The sequence below is a fragment of the Engraulis encrasicolus genome, chromosome 16, assembly GCF_034702125.1.
Source record: "Engraulis encrasicolus isolate BLACKSEA-1 chromosome 16, IST_EnEncr_1.0, whole genome shotgun sequence".
Classification (NCBI taxonomy): domain Eukaryota; kingdom Metazoa; phylum Chordata; class Actinopteri; order Clupeiformes; family Engraulidae; genus Engraulis; species Engraulis encrasicolus.
In genome coordinates this window covers 42,895,936-42,916,278 of record NC_085872.1, presented here as the reverse complement: position 1 = coordinate 42,916,278, position 20,343 = coordinate 42,895,936, and the positions used below count along the sequence as shown (strand labels likewise).

Here is a 20,343-nt window from a genome sequence, read left to right as displayed (position 1 = left end):
CAGTACAGATAAACAGCATAATTAATTTCCTTCACAGCATCACACACATCTTTTATCCCACATGAAGTGTTATGTCATGCTGATTTTGAGTCTTTTTTAAAGCCTTTGAAAAAAATTCCACAAGACAGAAGTCACACTCATCCATGGCTTTGTGTAAAAGATTTATTGGTGCTTTTTCTTGTTAACAGCCTTTTTAACTTTTTTGGGACTGCACTCTTCTAGAACAACTTCTTCTGTAACAATCCTGACTCTCTTATTCTTGGAGGGGAGCGGCAGGTCTTCAATTACTGTCAAGCAAAAACAAACAAATTAAGTTTTTTTCTATGGCAAATTGCCCCTTAACTTGCCTCTAAACAATATCATGATACATTTTCCAAAATAATGCACTTCAGGATTAGTCTGCATAGTGAGAGTAATGGAGCATTTGTTTTTTTTTAAAAAGAGGCAAAGATGCGTAAAAAAACAGGCCATTCCAATATAATCCTACTGCTTTCATCTCATGCAGTGTCTTATATATCCAATAACTGTACGTTCTATGGACACACCATTTTTTAACATCCTGTCCTGATATATCAAGTTTGAATTTCTGATAAGAAATTCCAACCAGGGAAACAGACAGTTGAAAATCTATCAAATCTATTTAACTGAACAGCATAGAATCTTGGTATCCATTGTAATATACACACAGTCATGTTTCATACCTTGTTGGCTAGAAGAGGCTGGCTGAGGGGTCTCTTCTGTTGGTTCGCTGTCTTCGGCTGCCTTGAACACAGTCAGGCATGTCAGCCGTGCCGCTGTGTTAACCTCCAGCAGAAGTTTGGGGGGCTCAGGATTCTGTAACACAGAACAGTTACATGACATCGTTATACCAAACTGCAATATCAAATTGGGATCTGGGATCTAAAAATCACAGAAGTAAAAAAAAAAAATCAGTGACGTTACCTTTTCCATTTGCAGCTTCCAGAGTTTGATGAATCCATCATTTGATGCAGTGACAACAACGTAGAAGTCATCCACCGTGAAACCCTCAAGAGACTTCACTCTGCAGAATAAAACAAAGACTGAGTTCCATGCTTAAATCTAACAATAAGTAACATCAAACTGAACATTTCGTTATACAGCTGCTTCTACCTGTTGCCGTGGGCCTTGAACTCGCAAACACACTTCTCTGAGGACAGATCAAACAGCCGGATGGTCTCGTCATCACCAGCCACACCCAGACAGGTATTCTATGATGGACACAAACCAAAGCACGAAAAAGCACAATATAACACAAATACCATTTTCTGCAGCACAAATTTTTTGAAGAGAAAGACTGACAGACCGTGAAAAAACAAAAACAAGAAAAGATCATAAGAATTATGAGAAAGCTGTTTCTATATCACCTGTATAAACTTGACGGATGAGATTCTCTTTGGGTTGGTGATGGTTGCAGTCACTGTGGCAGTCTCCAGGTTATACACATCAATCTTGTCATTGGACACCACCACATACTTATCTCCCTCGGGAGACCACTTAACAATGTCCGCACCTAGAAAATGACACAGGAGGCTACATAGTTACATTTCAGGCCATGCCGATCACGCTGTGTGAGTAATTAATATCAGCCATTACAATATTCGATTAATGGATAATTTATTTTATGAATAAAACCAGAATTGATAGCTTGTAGCCATCTTTCTTACTCTGCTTGAGGTTCTTTATAAATGCTGATCTTCCATCTGTTAGATTCCATGTTCTGTGAATTTAGAAATATTTTAGATTAACCAAGTAGACAGAAAACAAACAAGGCATTTAATGACTTTCAATATCAAATGATTCATTTCAAATTGCTTTGACTTTGAGTTTAGATTCTTCCAGTCCATAGCAGAGCATAACGCAGAGTTAACCCTAACCAGGCCCAGGTAAAAAAAGCAAAAGCCCAGCAAAAAAAAGCTGGATAGGGTCAAGTAACTACTCACTGGATGTCTATTTGTGGGATATGAAACACGTTTCATCTTTTAATCCAAAATGTTTCTTCAGTACTGAGAGCTCATTGTGAAAACATGATGTGGACTTCTGATCTAACTTATTTAAAGGGATTTTTCCATCAAAGATATAAATCGATTTAAATTGTTTTGAGATTTTGTGTCACACGTGAAGGAAAAGCAGTTACATTGCTACAAAGCCAACTTTGCAGCATGAATGACAATTATCAAAAGATCACTTGAAAACCTGGACATATCTTACTTATATCGCTAGACTTTAGAGTTAATTTGCTTAAGAATTTAAAGGGCTTGAGACAATGGTGTGAAATTAACAATAAAGTTTGGGGGGTGTCCTCAACATGTGCATAGTTGCCCCCGAAAGAGAGATCTCCTTAGTCTCCATCAGTTCTCAGGGTGGACCAGTGAAAGAAGAGTCATATCAAAATGTTTCCACAACATCTTCATCCCACGCATGAAAAAACAGGTTTCCAAACTCAAGACCACTTTTACGCCATTACAAAAGTAGCAGCCATCTTAAAACGATTTAAGTCAATTAGAAAAGAACCGTACCTCAGTGTTTTATCTGTGCCAACAGTCAGGGCAAGCTTTCCTGATGGATGGACGGACAATGAGGATAAGTGACCCCTAAATGTGTAGAGTTGAGAAGTTGAGAGGTGAAATTGCCATATAATATGGAAGACTGGACTTGTCTTTGAAACATACATGGTGACAGTGTAGTGAATAATGAATAGTGCTTAACACTTACTTGTGTGCTTTGATTGTTTTCAGACACTCCCACTTCTTCGTCCTCCACACACACATCAGCCCATCCTCGCCTCCACTTAGCAAATGAGACGTGCCATAGAATTCCAGACAAGAGATGGTCCCTGGCAAAACCATACATTTAGATAGATTTAGAAGATTTTCTAGTATGGATCTCGACACAATATAGTCTTTATTATGCAAAAGAAACATGTGTTGTTCTATTTATTCCACTGACACGTCAAGTCTTACCATCATGGTGCAATAAGGCTCCTTGTTCGATTTTCTTTTTCATGTCATACAATTGAATGGTCTCGTCCTTGCTGCCCGTGGCAATGTACCTCTGATTGGATGCCACAGCTGACAAACAGGCTGTGTGTGCGTGGTGAGTAAAGTCTGGTTTTGACGTCCAGTCCTAAAACACATAAATGAAGCTATTCATTATGCCGTTACTGCGCTGCCTATGCCAACAGGGGACCCAAGCATATCGTGTATTTCGGTGACTGTCACAGTGCATAGGTAGGTCCCATGGCAGACATTATTCTACAAACATTGCGGTAATTAAATGCCAACGCAAATTTCAAATTCACTCAACCAGCTTGCAGTCTACATTGAGAGGGTAACAGCTAAACAAATGTGTTAATAAAATACTTTACCTCTCCATCTCTGCAGACACGGTAACCAAACGAAATTTGCTCATAACTTCCAGCGACAATCTTAACTTCAAAGGCCATGCTTCGTTATCTTTGACAGTGTCACTGGCAAACAGTATGATAAGTTGGACAAGACAAAACCTTGTACCGCTAATACCTACACGAAATAAGTTATTACACGAATGTTAATCATTGCACATGTAAACACACTACTTTTGCTCGAACATGTGTGTGTCCACGAGACCCCCGGACGTCCGTTTCTGGGTAGTGTTTAACATTTAGAATTAAAAGATATCCGGTAATTACTGTCAAATGATATCTGCATATCAATATGTAAGATCTAATTGTCCTTACGGATATATGCTTGTAAAATGCGGTATTAAGGGCATAAGTTCGTCTGTTATCCAATATGTAGTGCATACAGTCTATTTCCCATTAATACGCGCACGCTGCAAACCTTTATTTTGAAAACACTACTGACTTGACGTCGTCGGCTAATGGCTACCAGTGCTATTCCATCTGATTAGGTCAAGTACCGCGCTACTCAAAAGCACGGCAAGTGTCAGTGCATCGAATGGGTGAATATATTGTATTTTTTGTTGTTTTCGGTACGTCATGGTGCGGCACGCCGCAAAATCGCGATTTCACTGTCTTACGGCAAAAAAGCAGCCTCAGATGTAATGTGTTATGACAGTTCCTTCCTTTTTATGGATGTCATTCCCCAGTCACATGAATACGCAAACTTTAGACCCGTCATTTCCACGCCGCTCTTTCACGTCTTCAGTAATTTTAACACCCAACTCCAAGCCATCTTCTACGGTCATTTCTGCTGCCTGTGGTCTCTAGCTTTCGGACAAAATGCCACAATATCAACACTTGCAGTCAACACCGAAGAAGTAAGTCAGGTTGCCCTAAGCAAAATTTGTTTCAGGATCAATGATCAATTATTGTTTTCAGGTATCAGGATGCATTTAGATAATTAACGGGTTTTTTTTTAATCCACTGCATTTTCTGCCACTAGGCCAAAGTTGGACCGCAAGTGTTTGTCGAGATTTTTTACTCTGACACGATGGATTCTGTTCTCGTTCAAGAGTACCCTAATGCTGGCCACACTTCTGGGAGTGAAACTAATAGGTAGGCTGTAAGACTCTTTCCATCAAGTGCGCTGAAACAACAGTAACTCGGGCCATTCGTGAAGTCTTTACGAGAAAAGCAGGTTCTACTCTGAAATATAAAGTCAGTGTTCCTATTTAATGAGGAATAGGATACAGACAAAACTTCATTGCCAAATCCAATTCCCTCCTGTCTGTTCCTCCTTCTAGTATGTAGCCTACCAGTTTTATCTACTTTGCAGCATTGACAGGGGTCAGGGTCACTGTCTGTAATTATAATGGGTGGGAAACTTTCATTCCAGGGGCCACTTCAAATTTTAAGTCCTCCAAGGACCGTGCTATGAACACAAACTTGCAGTGCACTTTAGGCCTATTGAAGGCGGCGACCTTTACAACAGACCCCTGACAATATAACTTAATTGCATTGCAAATGTAATTTCTCACATGTCGTAACACAACATGTGATATTTCATGTGAAACTGCATAACATTAAAATTATGTCGGGAGCCGGATAAGATGACCTCAAGGGCTGCAAACGGCCCTCGAGACATACAGTAGGTTCCCCACCCCTGAATAAGAGTTAAGTTTAAGAGAAGTTTATGACTTCTTTGCCTCTGCCCTCCTCAAGATACATTGACAGAATGCATCAGCACATCATTCTTCCCCTTTGTACACCGTATCTGCCTGGCTCGCCATGGCTCGTTGGTTGTCTGCTCTCCACATTTACTTACAGCACCAGCACTCAGCTCAGCCAGTGTCAATAAAGAGTGACGGGTCAGCTGCTGGAATAGGTTGAAACAAGGAACGTGAACAGTAAACAAGGCTTAGACGTCATTTCCTTTGTAGAGTAGGGTACGTTTTGCTGGGCAGTTATATCCATGAAGATATGAGCACAGCTGAGCACCGAGCTAGTATTTGAGGTGGCCCCTTTTGTTAATTCAATAAAATGGGACTCATCATCTGTCAACATAAATGTTCCCTCATATCATGTACAGAATATTAAATGTCATTGTACATGTGTTGTACAGTTTCAAGGATTAAATTCATGCATCATTAACTGCTAGGGCATCAGGTGATCAGAGACCTTGATGCAAGTGTATGCCATAGTTGGAAAGTGGATCTTGGCTTAGGCATTCTGGAAGTGCCAGCTGGTCCATGCCAGTGTCTCTATAAGAGACATGAGATAGGAGTTTATGTGCCTTGCTCCCTTTACCCGTTACCCAAAATGTAAATGGGTCAAAGACGTGCAAAATGGCATTGTCATTCAGTATAACGGATACCTTCTGCTGACTGTAACGGGAAAAAAACATGATTTTTAAATTGTTTCAAGTGAATGGATGACAGCCGAGGCTTTCATGAATTCACTGGGAAAAAACTAAATAAAAAGAGTCATGTTTTTTTACAGTTACAGTCAGCAGAAGGTATCTGTTACACTGAATGACAATGCCATTTTGCACGTCTTTGACCCAAATGTGTTATAAGCTTAGGTTTTTAAGCATACTATGTACCTTCATGTTTTACTATAAGTTATCTGATATGATTTAATGTAAATGAAGTCAACTTTACTTTTGTGTTTTTCAGAACTGCTGGTAATCTACCAAGTGGGGGTGATACCTAGTAGGTTTTTTAACATCCTCACAGAAAAGAATAATGAGGCATTCAAGTCGCTGATTGGAATGTCCGTAGTTCTCATTGCGGTCAATGCTACAGTAAGTCAAATCTAATTCAGCTGAAACTTACTTAGCTTGTTGACTTGTGTTTGCTTTATTATATGATTCTCCATTTAAGTCTGTTTACGTGCCCAGAACAAACAGGTAACTGAAATGATCCGTTATTAGGTGTTTACAGAATTGCAATAACCAAAACTGAGCTAAAGTTGTCAGGCCAGTCTCTCTTGCCTAAAACTCTTTCAAAACATGTTATTGTGTGATTTTGGAACGAAATAAACTCGATTAAGGTGTTTACATGACTAAAAGAAATCAAAATATCCATTCCTAAAAACTATAAATGACTGTTTTTGGATACCTTTTTTATTGGTGTATTTTACTTACAGAAGCACTTGAATAACCACAAAAACATAATGATGGTTTATTTATGTGCATGTACGTAAATGCACCCATTGTAGGGTGCTTATTCTAATAATTAATTAGTTCTAGTCCGTACATTTGTGTGGAGGTCCCTCACTACTCTACGATACAATAAACAGATACTTTTCTTTTTGCAGCTGAAAAGCGTGGACCAATACATTTGCAATATATTGTACGTGAAGTGGAGGGAAACAATGACTGGATACCTGCATTACAGATATTTTTATGGAAGAGTCTTCTACACACTGAACGTATTAACAAAGATTATCGACAATCCGTAAGAATGAAAATACACACAAATTCAAATTCTTATTTGGAAATACATTCTACAGCTACAATCTACTTAATCTTCTACAAAGTTGCTCTTTTAGAATGCCTGCTATAGCTAAGTTAAACCTCAAAAGTGTGGGAAAAGTGATCTCAAAAGCAATTCAATTCAATTAAATTTCAGTTCCTTCCATTTCTATGTTTAATAGATGACCAATGTTCTGTTAAATCCATTTTTAAGCAACCTGAATGGTAGATGGTACTGGTAACCATGCCTACCTGACTTCAAGCAATCATAGTCATGCTGTAACATGTTTGCACTTAATAGCTGCTCTTAACACTGCAGGGATCAAAGGATTACACAAGACGTGGAGCGTTTCTGCAAACAACTTAGCTCCATCACAGGCAGGGTCATCATCGCCCCCTTTACCATGGTTTATTATGCCATCCAGTGCTATAGCAGGTGAGAGGAGGTCTGGTCACTCACCTCTGCATTCTCTGAAAATGATGTTGGGCAACTCGCCACCTTGATTACTCAGAGAGAGAAGGGGAATGGAAACAAGTGCTCTTTTTGTCCAATTCTAGTGGGTTTAGTGAAGCATCTCATTTTCTTAGATGCACTTTTTTGTAGAGTTCTGACTAACTAGTGTTATGTATTCCCATTGTCTCTGTCACAGCACTGGATGGACTGGCCTGGGCAGCATTTTTGGGTATTTTGTCATTGGCAGTATTGTCAATAAAATCCTAATGGGGCCGATTGTCTCCCTGCTAGTACAACAGGAAAAGCTGGAGGGTGATTTTAGGTAAGATTACGTTTTTTTGCTACACTTAATGAAACCCACATGTAATGGAGACCGAGTTGACACTTTAAAAATAGAGCATTATCTGCATGTATATAGAAGTACTGCAGATACTTTTTATATAAAAAATGCAATTTCATAATGTAATTATAATGTATTTAAACTCACATATCCCCATATCCACATATTCACGACCAGTGTCTCAGTCCGCACTATGCACCAGTTTATACAGAGATATCGTCATAGTGCTGTGTTGCAGTGGTAGAATGAGTACAGAGCACAGTAGCGGTGAGTGGGCATTGGAGGTTATTGCTCAGGGTTTAGCTGTCTGATGGCCAGAGGGAAGAAGCTCCTCGTTCTCATAACATCACTGCTGTTCTTCAGTTGGCGTTAGTGTCTCCCCCACGGCAGCATTGAGAACATTGTGTTTTGTGAATGTATAAGTTCTCTAGTGCAGTGGTTCTTAACCTTTTTTTTTAAATGCACCCCCTTACCTGTGCCAAAGACTAGCCGCGCACCCCCAACCCAAACTTCTACACTTGTATAGGTACTAAAAATGATTTTAAGTGATGAATTTCAATGATTCTGGCTTAAGACACTAAACAATATCATAATGCCTTTACATGGGGACCAGAACATGCATTTGTATGGTTTTGATTTGGAATAATTATAATGTTCACAAGCTGAGTTTTGGTCACAATCTCAACACAAACTAAATTCCGTGCACCCCCTGAAATCTCTGGCGCACCCCCAGGGGGTGCCCGCACCCCAGGTTAAGAACCACTGCTCTAGTGAGAACCCCCTTGCTCCTGCTCAGCTGTGGTTGGTGCAAAAGTGCTGCAGGTTAGGGAGGGAGGTTTGGATCATTCCCTGAGCCAAACAAAGTACTCCTCGCAGTGCCAGGTGTTCCCATCCAGGTAGTGGCAGTCCTCCCACTCAGGATGCCCTGTCGGGTGCAGGAATAAAAACCCCAGGGCACTTAGAGTGGGGGGGTTTAAGTCTCATCAGATTGTAGTTTGCTGCTAGCCTGATTATGGTCGACTTTCAAATCTCTTCGAGACTTGGTCTGACCTAGAATATAACAATTAATATTTCCCAAACAGCATTGTTGACTCGCCTCCCTTGGTTTGCTACTCTTTGATTGGTTCTTGACAAAGTGGGTGGAGTTCCCAATTTTTCGGGACATCAGAAACGGTATTTACATTGCTCTTGGCCTGACTAGAAGCAACGCCGAAGGCATTGCGTCACTAGGAGGGCATGGCCTGGCTAGTTTGCTGCAGCATTGGCAGACCTTCACGGAGGTGGTGCGCGGGAAATGTAAACTCTCTTTTTACTTGGCACCAATTAATACTTAATTATAATACGGAGATGCTGATGGACATCTTTGCAACCTTTTGCACAGTTCAAAGGAATTGTTGCTTGAGATGAGACATCATGTCATGTTTTGTGCCGAAGTGGATGGTAGTGCACTGCGCACACAAAATAAGGAGCTGACCAGCAAAATGTCTACATGTAGAACAAAGTGGAATTTCTATGCGCTTCCTCCCATTTTGTTTTTTTAATGATCGCCACGAGTGAACATTCACTCATGGTGATCATTAAAAAACAAATTGGGGGGGCAAGTGTGCAGGTGTGTCGTATTTGTATCAAAGTAAGCCCGATTATCATGTTGGAGGCTGAAGTGGCCATGCAGCCATAAGTGCTTGCAGGCAGAGGCGGACTTTATGTTAGGCAAACCTAGGCAATTGCCTAGGGCCCCAACCAAATCTGTCCTCTATAGGGGCCCCAACTGTCACACCAGTCGCAATAAACACACCAAAAACATGTAGGGTTGATCTTAATGTCACTTATGTAAATAAGTAATCAAAGATCTATATGAGACAAGCCATTTGAATAGCACCAAAACACAAAATTGTATTTCTATATAATGACTTGAGGGCCCCATGTTTATATTTTGCCTAGGGTCCCAAAACGGCTAGATCCGCCCTTGCTTGCAGGAGCACGGCGGCGGCTCCTCAGCATGTAGTCATGTGGGTTTCAGTGTTGAGAGCCTTGGAAGTGTCTACTCGTACAGTAGGCTACCACCTGCTGGCCAGAGGGCTGAAGACCCGCCTGCGCACCAGAGAGCAGTGCAGGCTGGGAGATGGCAGGGTTAAGTAATCAGCCTTGGGGGACTTGGAGTGTGGTGGTGCTAATTGCTTAGCTACATCTGATCCCTTTTTAAGGTGCCCAAGGAAGAGATCTCTACTCACAGTAACGAGCGCAAAGTGTGAAACTCTGTTGGCCATCATGAATACATTTAGTATTTGGCGTTTCTCTTTTTAAAATTCGAGCCTTTATAGGTGATCAGAGATTAGGATGTGTGTGAACTGAAGAAGCTGAGTCAATGTACTTTAGTGTTCATAAACCAGTGAGCATTGCATTTAAAATGCAAACAGATACTCAATCCACCCACTCTATGGGATGTAATTACATATTTGATCCAATGTGTCCTTTGCGTTTTGTTCAATTGTCTTGCTCTGCTACTATCTGTCTTATGTGGATTTGGACAATTGCATTACATTTAGGTGATGCTTTTATCCAAAGGGTATTGGTTACAGTCCCTAGAGCCATGGGGTTAGGTGCATTGCTCAAGGGCACTTCAGCCATGAATGGGCATGTAGGGGGATTTGAACCTGCAACTCTCCAAATCTTAAGACTACCTCCCTTACCATGGAAACGTCTTGCTATTAATTCCGTTTTTTGAAGAAATGTGAAAAGGAGAATACTCTTTCCCTATGCATGTATTTATTTTAGTGGTTGTTGTTAATGCTATGAATATAAACAAATTGTATGCAAATATTTTTTCCAGATTTAAGCACATGCAGATCAGAGTGAACGCTGAGTCGATGGCTTTTTATAGGTAAGCTGCATACTATGCTTTCACATGAAGATAGTGAATGTTGCATGCTGGAGCACCTGCAGTTAAATCTGTTTGTGAATGATGTACGTGTTTTTTTGTTTGTTGGTTTTTTTGTTTTTACTTCAGAGCAGGAAAAGTAGAGCTCACGAGAACGACCAAAACCTTTCAAAGTCTTCTACAAACACAGAGGAGGCTTATGAACAAGGAGCTTTGGCTCTCTAGTAAGTCTTGCACCCTTTACATGCTTATGTTTAAATATATGGAACTTTTTGAGTCTGTAATAAAGTTTTCAATTCAATTCAATTCAAAAAATGTTTATGTAATCTGTTGATGTTCTATTTCATCTGCAAAAAGTTTCATCTGATAAAGTTTTTTCCCCCGAAAGATTAGTTAGCAGTGATAGGTCATCAACAATATCTTCATCCTCCCCTTGCTGTACAGTCAGCAAAAATAATTCTGATCATAGCATTACTACGCTTTTTCTGTAACCATTTATAGATAGACGCTCATGATGTAGATGGTAGATTGAGATAATGAAATACTGTTTTTAATTATTTGTTTTGGTTGTGGGAGACACTTTGATAAATGGTTGTTTGTATTTACCTTGAGTGATTGGGGAGGGGCGAGCTTTCTGTGTCATGTGACCTAGCTCTACCTCCTTACCTGATATACCTTTCACCTGCAATTGTTTGGCATGCCCTGATGAAGACAATGGGTCGAAACGCGTAGGCATGTAGCCAGTACTTAATAAAGGCTTTTTAAACTTTAGTAAGGAGTGCCTCAAACAGTGTTTTTTATCTTTTCATTGAAGCTCATGATGTGTTTGAAGATTATGCACTTAAATATGGTTGGGTTTGACTTGTGTATCTTGAGTCTGTTAATAAGTGCTTCAGGATTTCAAGTTCTGTGTCTCTTTTGCTCCTCCTTTCTCGCTCAACAGTTGGTGTGAACATCTTTGACTATATGGGGAGCATTCTTAGCTACATAGTAATTGCCATCCCCATTTTTACTGGAGTTTATGATGGTCTCACTCCTGGTGAACTGAGTGCCCTTGTTAGCAGGGTATGTATGGAGAAACATTGGCTGCAAAACGTGCTTGTAATAATTATGCATAAATGGAACTACTTCCAAGAATTCAGTCACATGTCTCTCTCTCTCTCTCTCTCTCTCTCTCTCTCTCTCTCTCTCTCTCTCTCTCTCTCTCTCTCTCTCTCTCTCTCTCTCCCCCACAGAATGCTTTTGTATGCATATACCTCATTAATTGCTTCACACAGTTGATAGATTTGTCCACCGCTCTCTCTGACGTTGCTGGCTACACTCATAGGTAATGTAAGTCCGTCATGGTGCCTCCCTCATAATGAAGAGACGACATCTTGTTAGCCCACAGCATGGAGCTCAGTCCTTGTCTATGTGTCAACACAGGATTGGAGAGCTGTGTGAAGAGATGGTCCACATCCAAAAGAGGCAGAGAGATTATGACCCCGACTGTGACGAGTCATATGAATTTGACAGGTATGCTGTTAGACACATGTACTGTATACCCTAAGGTGTGCAAACCCTCAGACAAAGATGATTCTCCATTTTTTGTCTGTCTGTCTGTCTCTGTCTTTACTTGAACAAATACACACACAACTAAATTCAAATTCAAATGCTGCTTCCTTATTATTATTTATTATTATTTACTTTATTATTAATTAGCATGATTTAAGATACAGTGCTGCCAAGCATACAAATCACAAGACAAAAGTGTGAATAGCGTTTCATTAACACGAGATCTGTTTGTGTTTGTGGTGTGTGTGTTCGGACATGCATGTGGGCAAGCAAGGGTGTGTGGCTGTGTGTATGTATTATTATGTTACATTTGCTGTATATACTATAGTTGCTGGTGTCCCTCATTTTGTGACATGCAAGCACATATTGTACTGCAAGATCTGATGAAGGCCCCTCGCCAAGTAGATTCAACATCCTTTTCACTTCCTGGAGGCATTCGAAATTTGGGGATATATTTTTGAATTTGGGGAAGATAACCTTCTCAGTGGACCCCAGATCTCACTTTCATACAGCGCAATAGGCTGTATTATACTGTCAAATATTTTGCACCAGATTGTAATTGGGATGGTTATATCATGGCATTTTTGTTTGATGGCTTACATTGACCTGGGGTCTTTTTTCAGTGCATTCAAAGCCAGGACGAAACTTCCAGATTCAGTAACTACTACCAGACCAAGGTAAGTATACGGCATTGTACTCTGTATGGTCTAGGGCGGTGCTACCTAAGCTGAACCTGTATCTGTGTTGCTGACACCTTGGTTTCTTTTGGAAAATCATCATAATATTGGTCTTGCTTCGATTTACTGCCAGGGCCTGCTACTACTACTAAGTATGTTCAGTTATTTTTGTTTGTATGTTTGCCTTCCCCTTAGAACATGGACAGAAGTGAAGGCCTCTGGCACTTAAAGGTGCACTGTGTAGAATGTGGCCAGAATGGGTACTGCAACTATGCTGTACATTGAAACTGGGATGCCTATTGCCAAATTTGATCTTCTCATGAATGTTTACTAAGTAATAAACTAACATTTACTAGTATGGCCAAAGTACAGTAATTTGTGCAGCTAAAAATGTCTATTTCTGGAAATTCAAAATGGCAGACCATGGAGAAGATCCCCCTTTTCATGTATGAAAAGTGCAATTTTCTCAGTCAAAATTAATACTTAAAATTTGATAGTGGTGGTAAGTATTCATGAAAAAGGTAACATTAGTGAATGGGTAGCATGCATTCTGGAAATAAACAACTACAAATCTTACACAGTGCACCTTTAATGCTCATGCTTTGATGGTGAGCTGTGTTAATGCCATGAGCCTTAGACCAGTGCTTACCCAAATTAACTGTTCTCCTTATGCTGTAGTGATGATTCTGTGGCCGAAGATACTAGCTATAGGAGCCCGGCCTTTATCACGGATGACCTGAGCTACAAGGCCCCCGACTCGGATGACCTACTGGTGAGCGACTTCAGCATGAAATTTGCTGATGGCAACCACCTACTTGTGGTAGGCAACACGGGCTCGGGGAAGACTTCTCTCCTCCGCGTCCTCAACAGGCTCTGGGAGCCAACTAGTGGTAAGCAATGCAAAAGGTTGACTAGACAGAACCATGGTGGCAAGACACGTCTTTTTTATTTTTTTTTTAAACACAGATCAACTGTATTTGGTTTTGATCGTGTAGAAAGATTTAGGCTTGTCTATGTAATTTTCTACATCGTAGTGATTCTTCATGTCATAAACCTTGTGTATGCGGGTTATGTTTTAGGCACTGTAAAAATGACCACGTTTTTCGGGCCAAGGGGGGTCATCTTCCTACCTCAGAAGCCCTACTTCACAGATGGAACGTTGAGGGAACAGGTGAGTACAGACTCCACTGCTAAGATCAGTGGTTCTCAACCTTTTTTGAACAAATGCCCCCTGGACCTCATCCTAAGCCTTCCAACACCCCCTTGACCTCGTCATAAGCCTGCCAAGCCCCCCTTACTATTAAAGAATCGAAATGGACTAATGCCCCCAATGACAACTAAGCACAGCCCCCTTTCAACTGTATCTTCCTCAACGCCCCCCTAGTGCTCCCCAACACTCCCTGGGGGGCTGTACTATTATTAATTGTCACTGCAATTATTGTTTTAAACATTGCAATTATTGTAATCTTTAATCAAATGTTTTTTGAAAATGTTGTTAAAATATTGTTGTGCAAAGGAGCTTTACTTGACTTGCAAGCTTTCGGTCCTTAGACCTTCATCTGCCTGATGAAGGTCTAAGGACCGAAAGCTTGCAAATCAAGTAAAGCTCCTTTGCACAAAAATAGACCTGAAGTGTGCGGATTGTCTTCTTTTTATACTGAAATTTCTACTGAATCCTGCACCTTCTAAACAGATGAGCGGTGGCCTATCACAACTTAAGTTAAAATATTGTTAAAATCCTACAAAAATATATCAATATTAGTTTTTGCCCATATCGCCCACCCCTACTCTTACTACACCTGTTACACTTTCTACACTTTCTTCACTTTGGAACACAATGCCTCTCATTACAAAATGTTGACCTGTTTTGCACCATGATGCCTTATCAGTTAGAAATGTGATGTTAGTTCCTTTGTACTCTGTTTAGTATATTTGAAGAGAATTGCCAATTAAGCTAACTTTGTCTTTGACCTTGTTTACAGATCATTTTCCCCCTCAGAGACATCTATCCAGTTAATGGTATGAGAGCGATTTCTCCTGATTTCGATTTCGATTTCGATGTTAATAATTATTGTCATTATTGAATTAAACATATACAGTGTGTCCCATTACTCTAGTTCATTTATTTATTTCTATCATTGTTGGGCAATCAGCCTTTTGTAAATACGGGAATGTAAATCACAACTGCAATTCAATGTATGTATGATTTATTATTAATAATGGAAAATACGCTTACAAGTATTTTTGATTTGCTTTCAAAGGAGCTAAAGATGATGAAAGAATCAGACAGTACCTTGAACTGGCTGGCTTGGTAAGAAACCAGCTATCTTTATTTCAGAATAACTTGGTCCTTCTTTAACACTGACTAATGAAGTTTTTAATGGAGTCGTATAATTGCCTCCGGCTAACATCTTGGGAAGGAGCAGTTTTGTTAAATTAAATTCCTGCATTATCATCTGTGTAGAAAAGGGTGATTACTTTACTGTGAGTCTTTTCATTTCTCTTTCAGTCCAGCCTCCTCCTGCGAACTGGTGGTCTGGATGAACCAGTCGAATGGAATTGGTAAGATGACGCCTACACCCCCCACCAAGACTGTTATTGTCAGTTACCTAAATCATGAGGTGCAGAGAGATCCTATTTTGGATTTTTTTTGTCTACTGGTTACAAAGGTCCAGAGGTTGGGATGGGATGGGGTGAGGCAGCCCAGACAGCAAAAAGACTAAAGGGAGAAAGTAGGGAAAGAAAAAAAAAAGGCTTGGATTGTGAAGTGGATGAGATGCAGTATTCTGATTGCATTTACAGTCATTTCTGGACTGTAGTGAGCTGAAAGCCCATTGGGAAACTCCAACTCCCATTGTCATTGTGACACAGCACTCCACAGCACACAAGTGAACACTGCACACTGCACACAACGAAACTGCATTTATGCCTCACCCGTGCAAGGGGGCAGCCCTCAGTGGCGCCCCATGGGGAGCAGTGCGGTGGGACGGTACCATGCTCAGGGTACCTCAGTCATGGAGGAGGATGGGGGAGAGCACTGGTTGATTACTCCCCCCACCAACCTGGCGGGTCGGGAGTCGAACCGGCAACCTCTGGGATGCAAGTCTGACGCCCTAACCGCTCACCCATGACTGCCCGTGTAAGCCTGTAAGGCTCATCTGAGCAGATGTCACAACAGCCAAAAACAGCAGCCAGAAATAAGTGTGGAAATAACAGATGTGATATCGTATAATTTGATATACATGTCGTAACTGTCGAAAGATAAGTCGAAAGATGAGCCAAACCATCAAAAAAATGATTTCTAGTATGAAAAATAAAGGTGGTTTTAGTTTTTGTTTAAAATAAACATGCTCTGGCATACTGACAACACGTGGCACATTCCACCTTGTTGACTCCAGCAGCCACTAAGTAACATGGGTCCTCTCTTTTTTCATCCCTGAACCACACAGGTATGATGCTTTGTCACCAGGGGAAATGCAGAGGCTTTGTTTTGCACGTTTGTTCTATCTGCAGCCGCGGTATGCAGGTTAGTTTCTGGAGCTCGTTGCTGTGCATTTATTCACCCTTTGAATTATATGTTCTTGTTGTCATTATATATAAGGGAAATAAGAGCAAAGTGTTTCACTTTTCCAGTGTGTTAAGGCAAATCTGTTTCTGATTAATTGAATTTGACATTTTCTGTATTCATATTGCACATATGACGGGCTTTCTGCACAAACGCTGTTAAGTTAGCCATGATTGTACTGTTAATATTATCAGTTGTCCCCAGTTCAAATTGTAAATTTTCTGAGCTGTCTATGGTGGTTTTACCTTCATGTGTGACCTGGAACTTGGCTGGATATAATAAGCAAACCTCATCCCCCTTCTTGTAGCCTAGAGCAGGGATTTCACTGCTTACTTTTTCCCCAACTCAGTTCTGACAACAAATACATTGTGACCATGTAAAACTAGGTCCTGCCTCTGCATACTGAAACAGTGTTTGTCCTAAAAGTATTTGATAGTACTTGATGACTCGTTGTCAGCTGTTTTGGTTTAGTCCCCACTTGTTACGGTAATGTTGTGACGTTTCCAAAGCAACCATTTCATTTGAGCAGTTACTAGATGTGAACATTGTGAGTCACAGTTGGGAGGCCATTTTGAGCATTTGACCTTCGTGTGAGACTGTACTCCATTAAAAATACGAGTGGCAGGGACCATGTTTAGAAGGAGGAGAGCAATGAGTCGGCCTTTGAACAAAATGAGCCTAATGTGGCTTGATAAATATATGGCTCCTGATCAGTGTCCCATCACTTTGAAAGACCCATGAATCTCCCATCTGTAGTGCATAGGAGAGCAAGAAACGTCTCGAGTAGGGCAGCACAATTAATCGAAAATAATCGAAAATCATATTCATGATTTCAATCGGTATTTAATCGTGGCAATAGTGATTTGCCTTCAAGTGTCCTTGAAGCCAGAACATACTGGCTTGGTTATATTTCATTTTGTTATAATTTAAAAGAAAATTCAGCAAAAAAACAAATCGTGATTAGGATTTTGACCCAAACAATCGTGATTATGATTTTTTCCCATAATCATGCAGCCCTAGTCTTGAGAGGAACTCAGTCCCTTGTACATCCTGGGGGGAAAACAGCACGTCATGAATTATAACAAGGTCTGAACCTTCCCAATTTCAAACCGGAGGCCAAAGTTTTTGTGGCAGCATGAACTGGGATTTGGAGCTATTCATAATTCCCTCCTCCCATAATTCCCTTCAGCAACAGTTTCCTTGAACTTTTGACATACAATGGAATTCGGTAGTGCATTGGTCGAGGCCATGGAAACATCTTCTTTTTGGACGAAACTTTTCCCCTTCTCCTGTTCTCTATTTTGGGTTTAGTGGACATTTCAGTTGTACTGAGCAGTAGTGACATACGAATCACTGTGAACATGTAGCCTATTCAGTGAAGGTAGACAGGATATATTCATCTTCTTCTGTGCAGCCAACACCACCTTGACTTTTTTAGACAATTGGCAGTGTGTGAGCGTGTGTGTGTGTGTGTGGATACAATGCACTTTGAGTAACTTTCTTGTTGGAATGTGCTATGCAGAGAAAATGTATTGATTCAGTTTAAAGATGATGAAGGCAGCCACTCTTACTGTATTTCTTACCTTATAACATTATTCACTCTACAGTGTAACGGGAAGTATTTATGTGACAGTATTTATGTGACATCTTTTCAATTCTGTGCGTGCGTGCGTGCGTGTGTGCGTGCGTGTGCGATTGCTGTTTTCTTGTCAGTGTTGGACGAGGCAACCAGTGCTTTGACAGAGGAGGCTGAGGGGGAGCTGTACTGCATCTGCAAACAGCTCGGGATGACCCTGATTAGTCTTGGACATCGACGCAGTCTGGAAAAGGTACCGGGTCTCTTTTTTTATTAATATAAAGAAACTCAAGAGTAAAGAATGCACACTGTCCATTCCACCAACAAACTTCAATAAGTTTCGATCATCCGGCCTTCTTCAGGATTCTTCAGGTAAACCTGAAGAAGGTTGGATGACCGAAACGTTGTATTAAAGTTTGTTGGTGAAATGGACAGTGTGCGGGATTTCTTTACACTTGAATGACAACCCTACTAAGATAATATCCTACGCACCTGCCCAACCACAGAGGTGTGCAAACGTGTCTTCTTGAACTGTTAATATAAAGATAGAAAGCAAACCCCATCACCAGTTGTATGCATTTTACTTTTTTTTGCGTGCGTCTTCTATGAAGCTTTGGATGAGATCCATTAGATTCTGCACATGCCTGGCATCACAGTGCGTACTAGCCTGGAATGTCTGAGAGAGGTTTAACGACATCCACATCAGCTATTAATAACTGGTCTGATAGATGCTAGGAGACTGTGAGCAACACCATGCTTGTCTGCTGTATAGCCAGTGCACCACTCCTGAATGCATAAACCCCTGTCGTTGTGTCTTGTGTGCCAAGGTACACAATGCATACACGCTGGAGCTAAAAAAAAAAAAAGAAGAACAACCCCCATTCACTGTCTATTCATACTGTTTTACATTCACATTCATCCATCTTTTTACATTTCCATTAGCACTTTCTGAGACTGCTGCAAAATTTTCCAAAGCACCACCACCAGCTTGCTAGATCTTTTTTTAATTATATTATGAAATTCTTCAAGCTCAATAAAATAAGCTTGTATGTTTGATACTTGAAGACTACAGAACATTCTGGAACCATAGCTACTGTTGAAAGCCCACAGAAGCACAGTGGCTCGAACACACACGGCACTACGCTAGATGCAAACTGGCTCTTTCATTTTGAGTGACCCCATCAGACGGCCTCTGATTGGATGGCAGGGGTATCGACTGAGGGTTACTTTGACCCAGCCACCCGAGGAAGCTGAACACAAAAAGAGATATTTCTGGTGCTGCTAGCTCCTCACACCTCCTCTGCTGAATTTCATGCAACACAGTTTATGAAGTCTGATTGAAAAAGTAACCTGCGAGGATTCTTAAGCATTGCTAGAGCATAATCTGACCCCCTAACCAACTTCTCTATTGTTTTTTTTTTGTGTGTGCTTTACTTTCAGTACTACTGCTTTGCATGTGCTAAGTTAAAGGATGTCTATAGGTTGGGTTTTCTTTGGGTTTTTTTTTATTTCGTTTTTTTTTTATGGTTGCCAGTGGAAGGGACATGTGTTTATACATTTGTGAAAGTAGCTTATTTAACCATATTGTTATATACACACTGTATTGTATGTAGTGAGGAGGGTGGAGGGGATGGGGGAATGAAAATGTTTGTTTGAAAGAAAAAAAAAGGAAACTGAAGCTTTCAATGTTAATTGTACTTTTATATGTGAAATCAATAAACATATCTTTAAAAAAAAAGAAAAAGTAACCTGCACGTTTATGTTTTCCCCTTAGTACCATGACCTGATGCTCCTTATGTTTTCCCCTTAGTACCATGACCTGATGCTCCGCTTCGTGGGATGTGGACGCTATGAGCTTTCAAAGCTGAGAGACTGACTGACAGAGGCCCTGCCTTGTTTTGTGCTTCACCCATTGTGAAATATTAGTATTTTTTTGTCTTTTTGTATAAAATAAATCATTGAGAGTATACTGTACGTCATTGTGTTTCAGTGCTCTTTCTTCCGAAAAGTCGCACTAGCAAGCTAATAAGTTAGCAGAATTTCTCAGAAAACCTAACTAATGGAAGGCCAAGAGCTAAAAGCTACTGCACATCACAACCAATTTAAACATAAAGGGGGTTAGGCATGTAGTGGAAATAGTAGTTGTTTTTATTGAATTCACCTGCCATGTCCAGCATAATTGCTACCTAATAACTTCCGTCCATATAGTCTAGTAGAAGTTGGTAGAACAAGTAGGGTATGAAACAATGTATTGCTAGTGTAAGTGGTGTAGTTTAATAATCTGACGAGTGCCACTCTGACCTGTGCATCTTTTTTAAATGACATTGCAAGTCATGCCCATAGAACCCCCCAGTGGAAAACCAGTCCCCCACCTCTTGATCATCTAATGCCAGAGACTGCCTTTATAAAATAACTGTCACATTT

The 20,343-nt window shown here is 40.5% G+C and overlaps 2 protein-coding genes across 2 annotated transcripts; one reads left to right on the top strand and one right to left on the bottom strand.

The window, feature by feature from the left end:
- Positions 1 to 142: 142 nt before the first annotated feature.
- On the bottom strand, positions 143 to 3,645 carry pak1ip1 (PAK1 interacting protein 1). The gene is made up of 10 exons (XM_063219702.1): positions 3,386 to 3,645; positions 2,982 to 3,144; positions 2,734 to 2,854; positions 2,538 to 2,612; positions 1,686 to 1,738; positions 1,386 to 1,531; positions 1,132 to 1,229; positions 943 to 1,042; positions 702 to 834; positions 143 to 287 (listed from the first exon to the last, which is right to left on the bottom strand). The coding sequence occupies exons 1-10, from the start codon at positions 3,461 to 3,463 to the stop codon at positions 163 to 165; spliced, it is 1,092 nt and encodes a 363-aa protein (XP_063075772.1). The 5' UTR covers positions 3,464 to 3,645; the 3' UTR covers positions 143 to 162.
- Positions 3,646 to 3,882: 237 nt separating this feature from the next.
- On the top strand, positions 3,883 to 19,893 carry abcd4 (ATP-binding cassette, sub-family D (ALD), member 4). Its single transcript, XM_063219701.1, has 20 exons — positions 3,883 to 4,278; positions 4,404 to 4,516; positions 6,076 to 6,203; positions 6,719 to 6,858; positions 7,195 to 7,311; positions 7,526 to 7,651; positions 10,500 to 10,550; positions 10,677 to 10,771; positions 11,491 to 11,612; positions 11,783 to 11,874; positions 11,973 to 12,062; positions 12,725 to 12,778; positions 13,457 to 13,668; positions 13,858 to 13,949; positions 14,761 to 14,797; positions 15,040 to 15,089; positions 15,288 to 15,340; positions 16,228 to 16,304; positions 18,057 to 18,172; positions 19,730 to 19,893. The coding sequence occupies exons 1-20, from the start codon at positions 4,241 to 4,243 to the stop codon at positions 19,793 to 19,795; spliced, it is 1,869 nt and encodes a 622-aa protein (XP_063075771.1). The 5' UTR covers positions 3,883 to 4,240; the 3' UTR covers positions 19,796 to 19,893.
- The last annotated feature ends 450 nt before the right edge of the window (positions 19,894 to 20,343 follow it).

Bases quoted from the DNA above. Each gene is read 5' to 3' on its own strand.
- abcd4 (XM_063219701.1), top strand. From the start codon at position 4,241: ATGCCACAATATCAACACTTGCAGTCAACACCGAAGAA. The intron at 11,875-11,972 runs GTAATGTAAGTC...GTGTCAACACAG, and splicing joins GTTGCTGGCTACACTCATAG to GATTGGAGAGCTGTGTGAAG. The intron at 18,173-19,729 runs GTACCGGGTCTC...TTTTCCCCTTAG, and splicing joins ATCGACGCAGTCTGGAAAAG to TACCATGACCTGATGCTCCG.
- pak1ip1 (XM_063219702.1), bottom strand. From the start codon at position 3,463: ATGGCCTTTGAAGTTAAGATTGTCGCTGGAAGTTATGAGCAAATTTCG. The intron at 3,145-3,385 runs GTAAAGTATTTT...TATGTGTTTTAG, and splicing joins GTGTCTGCAGAGATGGAGAG to GACTGGACGTCAAAACCAGA. The intron at 1,739-2,537 runs GTACGGTTCTTT...CTAAATTCACAG, and splicing joins GGCACAGATAAAACACTGAG to AACATGGAATCTAACAGATG.